The 16,721-nt window shown below is 45.9% G+C and overlaps 1 protein-coding gene across 2 annotated transcripts in view; it reads right to left on the bottom strand.

The window, feature by feature from the left end:
- PSTPIP1 (proline-serine-threonine phosphatase interacting protein 1) overlaps positions 1–15,939 on the bottom strand; it is a 484,932-nt gene extending 468,993 nt beyond the window's left edge. The window contains exon 1 of one of the 2 annotated variants that reach the window (XM_069222343.1): positions 15,455–15,939. In XM_069222343.1, the coding sequence (XP_069078444.1) occupies positions 15,455–15,505 (51 nt within the window). In that variant the 5' untranslated portion in view covers positions 15,506–15,939. The remainder of the gene's footprint in view (positions 1–15,454) is intronic. The other variant, XM_069222342.1, reaches the window with a different exon arrangement.
- Between the last annotated feature and the right edge of the window lie 782 nt (positions 15,940–16,721).

The raw sequence follows: 16,721 nt of genomic DNA, 5'->3' as shown, positions 1-16,721 counted from the left end.
AGTTCTCTTAAAGCTGGTGCCTGTGTCGTCTGAGTCCTCAGCTGTATTGGAGGTGGCAGGTCTTACAATTGGGGTGGTGGGTGAGTCCTCTGTGATGGCTGCTTGTTCTGTGCTCCTCCTTGTGACTGAAGGCGGGGTCTGGAGGGTTCCAAGGACATCTGACCAAGGGTCTGGTGGCTGATGTTTGTCAGCTCGTCATCCATGTCATCAGGGTCGTCCTGGACAGGCATATCCGCAGAAGATCCATCTTCCTATGCAATGAAATAGGGTACAATTAGTGTGTCTGTGTTGTGGCATTAGTGATGTGACATGCCTGCCTTGTGATGATTTCACATTGTGATCTTGGTTCCTGTTCATTGATCCAGTCTTTCAGATGGGCATTCTCCCAGGCCTATGCCCCACCTGCATGTCACATGTATTGTGGTGAGTTATTAGACTTGTCGGCATCATCTCCTCTAGGTGTTGGTTTTGACCAAATATTGATTTGCCACCTTCTTGTCCTACTCAACCCTCCGTCTACATCCATTCTCAAGGTGAGACCTTTCACTGGCTGTGGGTGCTCTGATGGCACTAGCAGCACACTTAACAATCTGGACCTGCCCTAGTCTCTGATCTTTCACATCCACTTATATGTAGTTGAAATGTAGTGTATACTATGCATAGCATTGTTATGGCACAATATGGATGTCAGCATTGGTAATGTGTACAGCTGATGTAGGGGAATGTGTGGTACATTGGATTGCCCTGATAGTCGTAGCAGTGTCCTATTTCCGCCTCTGACTGTGCAGGTGTATTTCAGTGACCAGTTACATGTGTCCTCCCCCTCAATGCTGTTGTCTGAGCAGTATGACATTTGGGATGTTGCATTGTGACCCAGGCATATGATGGACCCTGACATATGCAGCATGGGTGTGACCTTGGTGCTGTGTAGCTCCTAATGTTGATGACATTGGCTGATGTTTGCGGCAACTATGAGCGTTCACATTTGACAGGACTGGAACATTTGTCTTGTTTCAGGAGATTGTTAACATTGTCATCCTAAACCCTCTAATTTAGGTGTGTATGATCCATGGGGACTTTACTGCCATTGGCTACTTGAGTTGCACACACAGCGGAGGTGGTAGTGGCAACTGTTGTCAATGTTACATTCCAGTTGTCGGTATGGCTAGAGGTTGTTAACTGGGCCCTAGTTAATGTAGGGGGTATAGTGGCTGACGTGTGACAGGATGTCAGTTTGTCATTGTGCTCTTCCCTCCTGGCGTGGCTTTACCTTTGCTACAACGTTGGCAGGGCAGCATGCCCCCATGGAACTGTTGTTGGTGTTGTGTTATGGTGTGCCCCAGCTTTTCTCTGTACAGGCCATGCCCCCGTGCCGTACACCTTTACCCATGCCACTCCATGTATATGATGACTTCAATGCATTTTGTAGTCGGTATTCCCCCCCCCCCCCCGGTTGTAGATGACATTAGTGCATTTTAATTCCCCATGGGACTTACCCTGCATGTGCGTTGTCTCCTGGTAGTCTGCGCTGTCCTGTCCTTGAATCCCTGTGACAATCTCCTCCTGGTGTGGTTGGACTCCCACCTCCAGTCTGCAGTGCTGCCTTCCTGTTCCTGTCCATCTTTTCCTTGGTCCTGCGCTTGCAGTCAAGCAAGCGTTTCTTGCACTCGATGACTGTTCTGCGTACTTCTGCCACACTGTTGATCTTGTCAACAATTTGTTGCCATATAGCCTCTCTCCTACTGATTGGCAACTTTGAGATGACAAACAGTTGGTGCTGGCGTTCCGTCACCTCTTTTACCAGGATTTCCTGCTCCTCTGCACTGAAGCAACACTTTCTTTTCTTCTTCTCCCTGTCCTGGTTCTTGTGTGGATCCTCCAGGCTGGTTCCTGGTGTGTTGTCATCTCCCTAGGGTCTGTACAGGCATCTGGAATCCATTTTGGCTCTCCTCTGCTGAAATGGCTGTGTTTGCGGGGAATTTTGATGCTATTGCGTCAAAAAACGTCGCATATCCGGTTTGCGGTGTCATAAATCGGCCCACAGTCATTTCCGCTGCGTTAACGTCGTTTTCCTTTACGACGTGACTCTGCGGTGTGCGTAAAAAAAAATGATTTACACCTGTGGTTTGCACCGCCGTGCATCAATGTATAAATTTGACGCCCGCACGGCGCACAGTAATGGCGTTAGCCAGCTTTTTTTTTTTATGCAAAACTGCGTCGGCTCAGTTTTGCGTCAAAAAGTATAAATATGGGCCTTGGTGTGCTGTTTAAAATGTTCACAAACCTCTAAGGCTGCAAAAAAAAAATGTTGTCGACTTGCTACAAAACTATAATTCTTGTTTTTTGGGGTGGGGGCATTGTATCCTCTTTTTGTTAAAAGTATTCGTTTTGCACATAGCAGTTATTCATGAGCATTGCCTCTTTGTGAATGCTGGTTAACTTTCTCATAATGCACTGATTTTCGCATTGTGCCCTATCTGTTCTAGGTATGTTTCATCAGAACCTCCGCATCACTTCTTGAGTTCAGCAAGAGGGTGAAAACCTGGATTTTCCAATAACCTCACCACGAAGACAGCTGCTTAACCCACCTGCAAAGCGCCTGGACATCCTTAGGGGTGATTAGCGTGCTAAACAAATGCACATACCATATCATTTATGGTTCGTAAACAATAGAATTTTACAAACATGTTATAGTTTGCACAGCAAGGAGCCCTGTTATGCACCAGCCCCCATAACTGTTAGAGATCGTCTGCCGCTGCAAACCATTCTAAAATATCTTATATATTTTTCTTTATTTTTGTATCACACAAAATAGAGAACATCAAAAATGACATTAATTTTCTTAAGATTAAAAACACCAAACCAAACAATGCAAAATAATTCATCATTTATTCTGTCTTTATATATCCTACATTTTGCACAGCATCATTTTATTAACAATGTTGCTAGCCAATCCAGGTAACAAGGCACTGCAATGGAAAATTATATACAAATCAAGCAACTAGAGATATAAAAGAACATGTAGTCGCCTACTTGGGGTGTGGCAAAGCATCACAGGGTAACGAAAGTAGTGGTGCAGAGTTTAGCTGAAAGACACTCAGTATTAGTGACTGCATGGCGAGATATACCGCCTTTTCTACTTGTGGTGAATATGCTGACATTTTCCTCCCATACCTTACAAAATCCGGGATCCAAGCTTCAAACCGTGGTGCTTTGCGCTCTGGCTTAAATTCATGATACCACGTTGTATTAAAATACTGTATTGTAACTTCCTTCTGCAAAAGAAGTGACTTCAGGAGAGATTGATCTTTCTCAAGAATGAATCCCATCCCCTTTTGCTATGTATACACGACTTCTAATAATATGGCCTAGAGAAATACCTCAGCAGCTGTTTGCAGGAGGGCATAAAGGGATGGCCAGAAATTGCTGGAGCCAAACATCTTCTAGACTGCATGACGTCCAAGGAGAATATCCCATGTTTGATGATCCATATGTCCCAACTACTTCTACAAAAAGCAAATCCTCATCAATCAAAAGAAAATATCAGTATAATCTGAAACTACAACTTCATTCTTAATTATCACTATACAGTCAGCTGGAAAGGACATGCTACAGAATGAATATAAAATACATTGGGCCTCATTACGACCCTGGCGGGCGGCGGAGGCCGCCCGCCAGGATGCCGCCCTCCATAATACCGCTCCGCGGTCAGAACCCTGCACCCAGACTCCTCTGCACCCGTCGCGTATTTCACTGTCTGCCAAGCAGACAGTGAAATACTTTTAGGGGCCCTCTTACGGGGGCCCCTGCAGTGCCCATGCCATTGGCATGGGCAATTCAGGGGCCCCCAGGGGCCCCACGACAATCCCTACCGCCATCCTGTTCCTGGCGGGCGAGCCGCCAGGAACAGGATGGCGGTAGGGATTGTCAGAATCCCCTCGGCGGCGCAGCGAGCTGCGCCGCTTTGGAGGATTCTAAGGGGCAGTGGAAAACCGGCGGGAGACCGCCGGTTTTCCCTTTCTGACCGCGGCCAAAGCGCCGCGGTCAGAATGCCCCGCGGGGCACCGCCAGGCTGTCGGCGGTGCTCCCGCCTACAGCGGCCCTGGCGGTGTTACACCGCCAGGGTCGTAATGAGGGCCATTGTAATGAAGATACCAGGTTACCACCTGGACAAGTGATTCCATACAGCAACAACTTCTCTTACAGTCTACTAGGGCTCCACCCGCTAAAGAGAAGAAAGATGTATGTTAGAAATTGGGTTTCTAGTTGGCTAGGGTATGCACCTAAGCCAGGCAGAACACACCCACTCTAATCAGGGAGAGGGAGTTACGCTCCCAAGATATCCCCCGCTCAACACCTTGGTAGCTTGGTATGAGCTGTCAGGCCCATCCCAGGGGCAATGTGTGAAGCGTTTGCACAACACACACAACACATGTGATGCACTACCTCCACCACGAAGGAAACACAACACCAAGGCCCTTATTATGATGTTGGCAGGAGGCGGAGGCTGCCCACCAAACTCAACCTGCTGGGAGACGGCCTGTGTGGTCCAAACACCGCCAGCCCTATTTGAAGCTCACCGCAGGGCCGGTGGGCAGAAACAGCGTTTCCATCTGCAGGCCCTGCAGTGAACAGGGCCTTAACATTGTCTCTGGCTCAATTACGAGCTGGCTGCAATGTGGCAGTGTGGCAGATACAGAAGTAACCGTAATTTGGGCAGTGGAATGCGTGACGTTGCTGTACATAGGGGCCCCGACACCCCCATTCTGTCAGCCTTTCCATGGCAATGGAACCGACATGAAAAGGCTGGTGGTATGCAGACTTGTAATCCGGAAGGCAGCTCTGTCCTGGGGGATTACAACCGCTGGGACTGCCAGTCTGCCAGCTGGCAGCAACCTGGCGTTGTCAGCAGTCCGACCGTGGTGCTCAACCACAGTCATAATGTGGCAGTCAGCCCAAGTTATATAAAAATAATCTGTATTGTACACAGCATCATCAGACCAAGCACATGTCAGTAATACCCTTCTACCGAAGCAGATGTCAGAACATTACACACTACTATTGCTCTGCGAAAGCCAGCAGTAGTCACATAGAACACATAGGTTACTGATTATTCTGCAACATAAGCGATAGTCTGGTAAACATTACTAAAAAAATCCACGTTATAGTAAACATAAATGCTCATAAAAGGAACATCAGAAACCACATAGCATGTCATGAAAAACATATCATCACAATGGCATGGGTCCTAGTAAAACACGCTCATATATGTCCATAACAGGAACATCACTGTCAAACCATTACCATGAATGTACCAGCATGATTCATATTTCCACAGTCACCACAACCTCAGAAATGCACATTAGTAAAGAGGCCTTCTCTGTAAGTTATATGCCCAGTTCTTGGGGCCACATGGGGGGGACTCCTGTGCTCCTGCAATGCTAAGGAAGGGGGTCCCAACACCGGCCTTGCGGGGACGGGGCTCCGTCGTGGTGTCCCTCCCGCCCCACAAGCCGTCTGAATGTAGATGAGGGAGGGGGGCAGCACGCACCACCTCCGATTCTCTGGGTGAGGCCTCGCTCCCCTCCACCTAACACAATGCCCACAAGGAGGCGCAACTGCCCCAGTGGCCCTCTGGGGCCAGGACTGGCCCTCGCTGGGTCAGGGAAGCCAGAGAGAACCAAAGCAATACTGGAGCATTTACGCACCTCACGCAGCGACCAGGGAAGAGGGACTTACCCTCATCTCTCCCAAGTCCTCTTCTCGGGGTGCCCCCTCCTTGAACGGGGGCACTGTGTAACCCTCTCCCCACTGAGAGGGGCCTCCGGTGGTGCTTCCTCGCCACCCAGTGGGGAAACAGAGGCGCTCCCAGCCTCCGGGCACCTCGCATCCCCCCCACCGAGTGCACCGTCGTCATCGCTGGCTCAGGGGTGGCCCTGGGATCAGATGGGACCTCCGATGAGGGCTTCCTCCCTCCTGGGGCTACTCCTCTACACTCACCTGCACCCAATCTGGTGCGTGAGTGTCCGCCTCACTTCCCAGGCCGCAGTGGTGATTCCAGCCCGAGTTAGTGCCTGCTGGTGCCCCAGGGGCACTGTGCTCAGTGCTAGTCGACCCAGGGGCACTGCAAGGAGCACACTCGCTCCATTCTCTGTCTTCCCGTACTCTGGGGGCACCGAGCAAAGCGCGTTTTGTCCGCTCTTGAAACTCGTAACTTGCCCAGGTCGCGGTGGTGATTTCTTTGCTAGGGAATGTTAGAAAAGTGCTCTCAAGGCGCTAAACACATAAAGGAAGAAACGCTTTCAAGGCGCTAGGTGAAGAAAATAAAAGCTCTTCAGGCACATTTTCTCCAGTACGGAGCTTCAAAACAATGGTTGCAGAGGGCAGGGGCCACAGCACCCAGTCTCTGGAGACACAAAGGAAGCACAGGGCGGCAGGGCCCAACAATACGCCAACACAAGGGGGATGCAGTCAGTGGCAGTTTCTCCTAGTGACCCAGCAGGTCACAGGTCAGCACAGCAGCAACAGTCAAAGGTGGTTCCTGGTGAGTCCCAGCAGCATTCTGTGTCCACTTCTTCAGAATGTTACTTGTATGTCTGAAGGGGAGAAATCCTCTGTACTTATATTCAGTTTTGCAAAGCAATTTCAAAGAGGGGGAGAAAAGGTACCAACCACTTACAACTGGTTCTAGGAGTGTTCCCCCTCTCCTCCAGCACAGGCTCCAGACATCAGTTGGGGGTAAATGAGCCCTTTGTGTGAGGCCAGGACACAGGCTTTACAAATTGATGTGTGCCCCGCCTCCCCTTCTCTCAACCCAGAAAGACCATTCAAAATGCAGATGCACTTCTGTGACACCCCACCCTCCCTGTGTACAGGCTGTCTGAAAAGCATGCACAAAGCCCAGCTGTCACTCTGCCCCAGAGGTGGATTGGAGTCAAGCTGCAAAACACCAGAGTCATAAGCACAGAGAAGTGGCATTTCTCTAATGGCAAAAAAAAAAATCCACCTACACTAATAAACAGCATTTATCACTACAATTACAACCATACCAAAAGTGCCTACACTACCCCTCATAAATCAGACAATACCCCCTAGACATAAAGCAGGGCATTTCCAATGCCATCCTATGAGTAGCACAGCACAGTAGTGAGGAACACAATAGGCTGTTTGTCACTACCAACACACACCTCACAACCAGGCACATGTCCTGCCTTCTACAGACATAGCACCCTGTCCATAGAGCTAGGCTAGGGCCTTCCTTAGGGGTGACTTACATGTAGTAAAAGGAGGCCCGGCAAGTAAATTTAGATGCCAGATCCCTGTGGCAGTAAACTGAGCACGCAGATCCAGCGCTAGCAGGCCTGACACAGGTTTGAAAGGCTTATTCTGTGGGTGGCGCAAGGAGCGCTGCATGCCCACTAGTTGCATTTAATTTACAGGCCTTGGGTATAGGGATACCGCTGTATAAGGTACATGCACATTAAATGTGCCAATTAGGTGTAAGGCAATCATACCAACTTTAGAAGGGAGAGCACCTGCACTTTAGCACTGGTCATCAGTGATAAAGAGCTCAGAGTCTTAGAGCCAACAGCATGAGGTCAAAAAAAATTGGAGGAAGGAGGCAAAAAGTTTGGAGATGGCCCTGTAAAAAGGGCCAGGTCCAACAATGTATATATGTCCAATCCAGTCCAAATAACACTAACATTCCAGTAAATACACAGATGTTAGAATATACATCCCCAGAAGCTGCTACATAATTAACCTCCGCTAGGCCTTCATCTCTCGTCAGAATTAGATCTTGACTGGGTTGGGCTATTTCAAGACTACACCTACAGCTCCATCCAAGTTATTGTAGAAATATTTGGAATCTCATTTTTATAGTCCTAATTCTGAAGGAGGAGGTCGCCGCAGCCACTGGCTTCATTGGAATTACGAGCTTCACAGTGGATCCAGAATTATTGATCCAACTGATAATTGCTCATTTCTTAGTAGGCTCTCTCAGTCCAAATTGTAATGAGTGAGCTTTTAACCACTTACTGATAACCCTAGAACTGGTGACTCTGATGGTGGGGAAAACCAGTCCATTTCCCAGGCCAAGCAAAATGAGGGCCTTAATGATGTAAAAACAGCAACAAACACAGACGTATTTTAATCTCAATGAGCCCTCTGTTCTTCACTATGTTGCTTAATTCATTTACACTTTTTTCTAGAACTGAGATGATAAAACACACCCTTTAGACTCCATTGTAGTAGTGTTTGAGGACTTCTTTATTTAAAGAACAACCCTGCCCGATATACCACAGTCTACCTGACGAGTTACCTGCCATCATACAGATAGTGGACATTCTGATCTTGAGCTCTAGTGCCTATGGCTTCGCCCAAAATTCGGTGTAAAGTATTTTTCAAGATAAGCATAATCCAAATTGATCAAGCAAGAAGGCCTTAAGTGGTGGAGCAGTGAGTGAGTCTGGAGGATGACTGTGGAAGTAGGAGCCCGAGCAAAATACACGGTTGACTTGAGTTCCTCTTTAACTCCGATTGATCTACAGAGGATGCTGCGGTCCTACAAGAGTCAGTGCAGTGACGCTTAGCTTGCTATAAAATAAGGAAGGATGCATGTTGCAAATAACGCAATGACACTTCAATATTTTCCTGAAAGCTAAGTCCTATGACTTACTTTTTAAAGTGTTCGCCTTTCTGCATATCTACGTAGGTATGGGTTCGTGCATGGCATCATAAGCCCTTTGCATAGCTAGTCAACCACCAACACTGAGGGGGTCATTCTGACCCTGGCGGCCGGTGACCGCCAGGGTCACCGACCACGGGAGCACCGCCAACAGGCTGGCGGTGCTCCCGAGGGCATTCTGACCGCGGCGGTTCAGCCGCGGCCAGAAAGGGTAAACCGGCGGTCTCCCGCCGGTTTACCACTGCCCTTGTGAATCCTCCATGGCTGCGGAGCGCGCTCCGCAGCCATGGGGATTCTGACACCCCCTACCGCCATCCTTGAGACCCGCCAGGAACAGGATGGCGGTAGGGGGTGCCGCGGGGCCCCTGGGGGCCCCTGCAGTGCCCATGTCCATGGCATGGGCACTGCAGGGGCCCCCGTAAGAGGGCCCCGCAAAGTATTTCAGTGTCTGCTAAGCAGACACTGAAATACGCGACGGGTGCAACTGCACCCGTCGCACCCCTGCAACTACGCCGGCTCAATTCTGAGCCGGTGTCCTCGTTGCAGGGGCATTTCCTCTGGGCCGGCGGGCGCTCTTTTGGAGAGCGCCCGCCGGCCGAGAGGAAATGTCTGAATGGCCGCTGCGGTCTTTTGACCGCGGTGCGGTCATTCAGCGGCGGTACCTTGGCGGACGGCCTCCGCCGTCCGCCAAGGTCAAAATGACCCCCTGAGTGTTATTTCCTCCTGTTTGCCTTAAAATCACTGCACACCTTTGTCTCTATACATATTATGGCATCATACATCCTTAGGAGACACAATTATGCATACCTTTGGAGATAACATTTATTGATCAGTACATTAGATCTGAACTTTTCTGGAACTATATTAATGCAGACAAATGACTACCTAAAACACGACTAGATTGCACGCAAAGGCGGTATCTCCTATTTGATAATGGGGTGTGTCCTAAACAGGAAAATACATCTTTAAAGCACAAGTCCACCGGGGCATTGTAACACTAGTCAATACACATCAAAATCTGCCTTTGTAGTGTAGTGTCCCAGACGACAATAAGGGAGTTGTTTCACACTTATTGGACATCACAGCAGTGGCACTGGATGTCGCCTTTGTTGCACCAGGAAAGCTCTGTACTTACATACAGCCATGTGTCTCTAACCCTCACGAGAGGCTTTCACTCGCCACATCCTACCTTACATGCCTCTAGAGAACTGCCTGCTAGCAGTGCGAACCTTGGGCTGCTAAACCATCAAGTCTAGTATTTCAAGTGACATACAACGAATCAGCAGGACCCATAGCTAGAAAGACATCTCAAAAGTTACCCTCCCTGACATCATAAAACTAGCTCCGTTCCAAAACATGAGTAACTTTTAAAACTTTCCACCTCGCCAAGTTTATCCCAAAATATTTTGTATTTCAAAAATCAAAACTAAATTCCTCTGTGTTTAACATACGTAAGCTAAAGCTCTTGCAAACATTCGGCAGCTTCAAATGTGGCAAGGCCCTCCCCAGTTCAAGGGCCCTCAAATGAAGCACATTCAGGTGGCCATGCACCACAAATGTATCATTCTCGGCTTCAAATGTTTCTTCTAGTTTTCATGAGACTGTCTCTGGTGAGTGAGCTACAATGTATGTCTTTCATTCAGTCTTTCCCATGAGAGTGTATGACTCAGAAGACTTAAGACTAAACAACAGCTCCCAACAACAACGACACTTTAGCGTTGCTTCCAGGCAAAGCCTATATACTTCTCCATTATACTTTGGTAAGACTAGAAAAGAGTCACAGCTATATCAGCACGCAGGGAGAAAGAGGACGGCAAGAAGAGAGATCACGTTTATTATATCCTTCCCATTTCCCACATGCATTCTCTACCTCAGGAGGGGTCTTCATCCCAGTTCCAGAGCAAGGAGATGATACAGAGGTGCTTATACACAAGATTCCCGGCTCCCTTTTTTTCTACAACTTTCATTGCACCCGTCAGCTCTCAGTTGACACAGTCCAATTTATTTAATTTGTTTAACTTTATTTTAAAAGCATTCAACACATTACAATAAACCATTTAGCAAATGTTCAGTCTAAATTAAACCAATCCCGTAGACAGACCAAATGCATTAAAATATTTCAGTTATGAAAATGACAGATAATTAATTTAAATGTTGCTTATTCTAATGTTTTAGTATATTGTTTAACAGTTTATTTGTGTGTCTTTAAGAATGTGTGTATTTTCAATGAAAGAAAAACATTTATGACTAAACTAAATTTAAATAAAATAATACTTTTCATATTCCATATTGCAAGCCTCCTCCGATGTACAGTTAAATTCTTGAGGTAATAAAGTGTTGAATAATTAATGTTGAACTATTTCACAGTCTTGAGTATAAAATATATGGCCCGGTAAATATCTCAAATGGACCACCCTGCACCCATAACCTTGTGACAGTAGGATCCTGTACAAACGTCCAGGTATCTTGGCAGGCAGGCAATCCTTGAAACATGACAAATGTCTCGAAATATGTTTTTTATCCTAATATGAAATAGTTGAACAACTTTAAAAAAAGTCTCTGCCAGCAGACCTTATTCTAGCTTTCAGAACAAGCAGTGAAATTGACGGATCAACAAACATATTATTAGGGTTTATTAACTCCTTCAGGGTCATAGAAAAGGTACCATAATCTATGTCACAATGAGCAGATTATTTCTTAATTGTCTTGTAACACAGTGTCTACAAACAATGGTGGACAACCCTTGCGGGACAGAAAAATAACCATGTACTAGGAATCTAGCCCAACATGGTTTCAAACCCAACCCAAATACAACATTTCAGTTAGGTTACGGAGATATTTCTTCAGAGAGCATGTTGAAGCCATTGACAGGGTTGTGCATGTGTGGTTACCACACACATGCATGCACAGAACCACATAATAATATGATACTATGATTCAATGTTTTCATTAAAGGTGAAGCTAAATATGACTTTTATAATTTATTAAACTTTAATGGGGCATGCCCTTCACATCTCCATCTTTAGCCTATGACAATTTATTGTTACACACTACATCCAAATACCTATAAGAATTTTGTGTGACAACCATCTAGCATTTGCACATAATGCCACTTCTACATTGGGACACCCAATAACCAGAGAGCCAATTCATAAAAGTATTTATGAGTGTGAGACGTCTTGAAGAATCAGCCACGAAACGTCTAATTCCCAATGATTAGAAGTAAGAAGATGTCAAAGGCCTTTTCATTTGTACTAATTGTATATGAATATTCCATTAACGTTCCCATTTTATTCCCATTCTGTATATTTTGGGGTTAACTACGGGAATGCCTTGATGGACAGACACCATTGTCTGTATCTTTGACAAGCCAATTGTCAAATGGTTGGAAATCGAACATTTCACCAGGACAGAGTCCCCATCGCAGTTCCCACAGGTGTTGGATCACAGGTGACAACACAGACGGGAAGTTTAAATTCACAAATATTAAAAGGTTTCTATTGTCAAACCACATGATGAGTGACCTGTAAATCGTTGGATATAATGTTCTTTCGGAAGACACATATCATGTAACCTCAAATGTTATTGTATGCCTCAGAGCCCCAAGCAAGGCAAGGTCTGCTCGTGAGCACAATAATTGCTTTGTTTGATCCAATAGACACACTCACACACCACCAGTGCCCCTCTGTCGCTGTTTCACCCTATGTAAAGGAGGATTTTTTTTCATCAAACAAAAAGACTGGAGCAAGGAGCAATACCACTGCAAAGCCAATCTCTTTTTTGCTTAGCTTTTAAACTTAATGCGTTTCAGAATTTGTTTTTGAAACATTGATGTTGCTTTTATTCGACTTCTGCACATCATACCTCCTTACCTTAGCAGACTGAGCTGAATTCATCTTATACTGAGTAGCACACGGAGGTCTGTTATATACTGAATTTGTAAGTACCTTGAAAACCTCAATGAAAGACAATTTAGTGCAATATTCTTTACAATGTTCAGGGTAACTTTAGACAAAAAAAATTTTTTTTCAATGTATGCCCTGCTTCAGCATACTGATGAGGTAGTGTAATGTTTGACATAATTCTACACACTTTGGAAGAATACTTCTTCCGGTCTCTTGCTATACTCCATCAATGTCCAGTCTTCTACCTGCTATCTGTTGCCTGCTTCTAATTCCCACAGAGGTTTGGTGAGCTTGAACTCATGTGTGCTTCCTCAAACGTTTCTCTTCCTCGGGCCCCGTGCCTCTTCACTGGACCCTGCTCCCTTCAGTGTACAGGGTCACCCAGGTCGAGTTGCTCACTCATCAATGTTCGAAAGAGGTGGAAACTTGGTTTCAGTCAATTTGCCTATGGATCTCGTCATCAGATAGCTTGGATGACATTGCTTCCTAAAAGGACCTGGAGCTTGGAATGTGAAGTACTTAGGGAGCACGAGTATGGTGACAGCACCCTATCGAATTTGGCAGGACTAGCAATTTGGGACAATGGAATACCCACGGTAGGCTGGAGGAAAAGGGCCTGCTTTCCGGCCTGAATGAGCGAATGTAGCTTCTGCGCATTTTGCCATGGAACCGGCACTGACAAAGAAACATGCAGTTTCCATACCAGCTAACGTGCTTTGGTGTGCTGAGAAACAATGCTTCTCTGTACTGTGTCATGCTCTGAAATACTGGACTACTGGAGTTTCTCTTCAAGATAGCCTGGAGTGTCTATGGCTTTTGAGACAATGCATTTCTGCCGTAAAATGAATTGCTTTTTCCCTTACAAAACGAATCTTGCAGGTGGAACACTATTACCATCTAACTTCCCTGCGGATGGTTGGCTTGTACATTGTGCTAACTTTGTACCGCATGTGGCAGGGACTTTGACACATTTTCCAGGGCTGTTTTTAGCTCCCACTCAAACCCTTGGTATGGAAATTAATAATGGAAGGAAATGTTGTTATATCTGTCCACTCACTTGATAACATGTACACACACAGAATATATTTCTCAGCAAGCTGTGGAGTGAGACGTCCTTTTAATTCCAGTCTGCACATTTCTTACAGAGCTTTAATTGTGCAAGGTAATAACATTTACTCTGGCTTGTTTACATTTGTATAAAGCAGGTCTTCAATTATAGATGTTTAATGGGAAGTCAAATGGTACCAAACTCTGGGTCCCTCACAGGGTACTGAATACGTCTATAGAACTGTGTTTTTTAAGTGACGGTGTAAGATGAAGAGCTTATCATACCTTGAGGCCTCGATTTTACATGTGTACATTTATGAGCTTGCCAGCAATGTTTTGGGAAGGTGGCAAAGTTGGAAACTTCAGGAAATCGGAATGGTTAATACCTCTGCAAAACAATACCTGTGGGTGAATTCTCCTGCAAACAAATGTATTTCCAGTACTCTGAGCCCCTGTGGGACTGCAGGTGCATTCAGATATCACAACAAACATTGTCAAAGCTAACAAGTCTTGGTATTAAAAGGCCAACCTATTGGATTTACCAGTGCTTTTTACCAAAGCTTGTCAGGCAGGCTGGCAAAGCAGTGTGATGCATGCACACATGTGCATCATGACACTTGCACACCTGTGTCTTGTGACACCTGTGTGCGTATGGGGCATGATGCATGGTGGCTATTTTTATTTGCTATTTTTAATATTGCAGATGGCACTCTTAGAATGGTTAAATAAAATGTTAAAAAGGCGAAAGAGTGTGCGCAATAAGCTAGAAAAGGAAGTGAGTGCCCTGTAAGGACTTTGCAGCTGCTAAACCCACTTAAAAAATAGACATAATAAAAATTGAAACATGGAGAGTGGGAGCAGGATGAGAAGCATCGAGGAATGTGGCAATCAAAAAAGTGAGTGGGTGGGGGAAGGAAGAGAAAAAGAGAGGAGAGAGATAGAGAAATACAGGTACTCCCATTGGGTGCTTACACCAAAATAAAAACGTCCCTCAAATATGCAGAGGAAGGCTACAACTCATCCAGTCAGAACACTGTAAGAAAGAAATTTTCTTAGGTGGGGCAAACACAAGAATAGGGAGTACAGGTAACTGAGACAGACACCAAAGCCATCCAATCATCACCAAGTGGATGACCCAAAGCCCACTCCAAGTATTCAGATATGTATTGGAAACAAAAGGGGGCCTCAAGTGTTGGTAGTTGAGACCTCAAATTTGATCCAGATACCTGTGAAGCCTCTTCTGTAATATACATCACATAATTGCACATTTTGCACCCATGCAATGTATAGCGTCATTACCCTCGGGCAACTCAGCCACGTTACTAGTTGAGATGCATGGGCAAAGTAGCCATACGGGTTGTGATAAATGTAAGCCACCAATGAAGTTGTCCTTGATTATGGCCTTTGGGAGGAGACATGGAGGATGCCACTCCCTATATGAGGGCACAGTCACTCAGGTCAGATCCACTCAATGCTTGTTTTAAAGTGTTATTTAGCAAATACTATAGAACAAACACATATCTCAAAATCTCACCGAGTACCCGAGCTAACTGTAGTCGTGAATGCTAGTGAGGCAACTAACAAATATACTGAACTGCACCTCCTCATGTTTTAGGAAAAGAGGAGGGCTGTATAAAGGTCAGCTCTCCTGCACCTGCTAGAATTCGCTATGTGTCTCCAAAAACACACTAAGGCAATTTAGTGCATTGTACTTCTCAGTTATGCATTCATTCATTCAGTCTTGGCATGACCAAAGTAAGAGGCGTAATCAAGTGCGCTAGAAACAGTTGTAAGAAAGCGTCTGTCGGGCACTTACCCAAAAAGCATCTTTAAACTCCAGCCGGGCCATGTCGCCTTCTGATAACATCGAACCGGCTCCTATCTTGCTCAGGAGGCGCCGACCCGGGCGCACTTGTAAGTTCAACAGATGAACCCAACAAGGAAGGGGTTTTAATGCGGGTTCTGTCAGCGGTCTCTTCTCAGCTCATAAGAACCGAGGCTTTCAGCTGCTACAGCCACAACCCGCCGAAGCCGACAAGCAGGAATCACCGAGACCTGAAGTCCACCCTCTGCAGGGAGGTGGAAATGAGGAAGCCCTGGGCTGCCAGATGAGATCATTAATCGCACGTGCAAGAAACCCTCAGGCGGGTTTACATGTCACTGAAAGCTGACAACAGTCTCGGAACGAAGGCTCGACAAATGTATTGAGGGGGGGGGGGGGAACAGAGTACAAAGTCTTAAAACATACTGAATATCGACAAACTGCATTCCCTCCTATTCATTGTATGGCGGTTTCAGAAGGCTCTGCAGAGACTTCGGCGCATGGTACACTGAAGCATTGTCAGGGCCCCCTCCCGCCCCAACCACCGCAAAGATGGCACAAGTTCAACCAACAGGAAGTGAGGCAGATTTAACAGCAAACAGAAGCACGCTTCTGAGTCCTCAGTAGACCGTGGGCTTTTAACAATATCTGTTTCACAGCACTATTTACTAGATTTCTTTCTTTTTGTTTGCAGTTAGGCTGTTTTCAGAACTTCAGAAAAATGTAACAGAAGGATCTCTGACTGCTGTAGGGCATCTCACCTTACGCAGGCGTGATAATAAGCCAGATAGGCCCTCGGTGTTGCTTCAGGGAGTGTAATAACCGAAGTCAGTATTATAACACGAATCTGGCCTTCAAACAGCACTTTTATACACTTATGTATAAACTGGATTCCCAGAAGTGAGTGTCTGATTTACTGACTTTTCACATTTTTGGGGTTTATTTCTTCCCTTTGCTATTTTTATTGTCACGTTGTACTACGGAATGTAAGAAACTTACTTGGCTGCCCTTTTGTAATCAAAGCTTTATTAAAGAGCAGCATATCGCAACGCAGCACAAACGGATACCCATTTCTACTTTTTACGGGTGTCTATATCACATTCTCCCACTATTTCTATGTTTTGCAATTGTCTGCATTATACTTTCTCAATATAGTGGTTTATCACATTCTCACAATACTGTAAGTTAGCACATTGTGCCAATTTTGCACGTGTTCTGCTTTACCCTTGTTTCATGGCTACAGGGCTGGTTTGGGCTATCT

The sequence above is a fragment of the Pleurodeles waltl genome, chromosome 3_1 (genome assembly GCF_031143425.1).
Source record: "Pleurodeles waltl isolate 20211129_DDA chromosome 3_1, aPleWal1.hap1.20221129, whole genome shotgun sequence".
NCBI lineage: Eukaryota > Metazoa > Chordata > Amphibia > Caudata > Salamandridae > Pleurodeles > Pleurodeles waltl.
The sequence above is the reverse complement of the archived record's forward strand: the minus strand, read 5'-3'. Positions and strand labels throughout refer to the sequence as shown.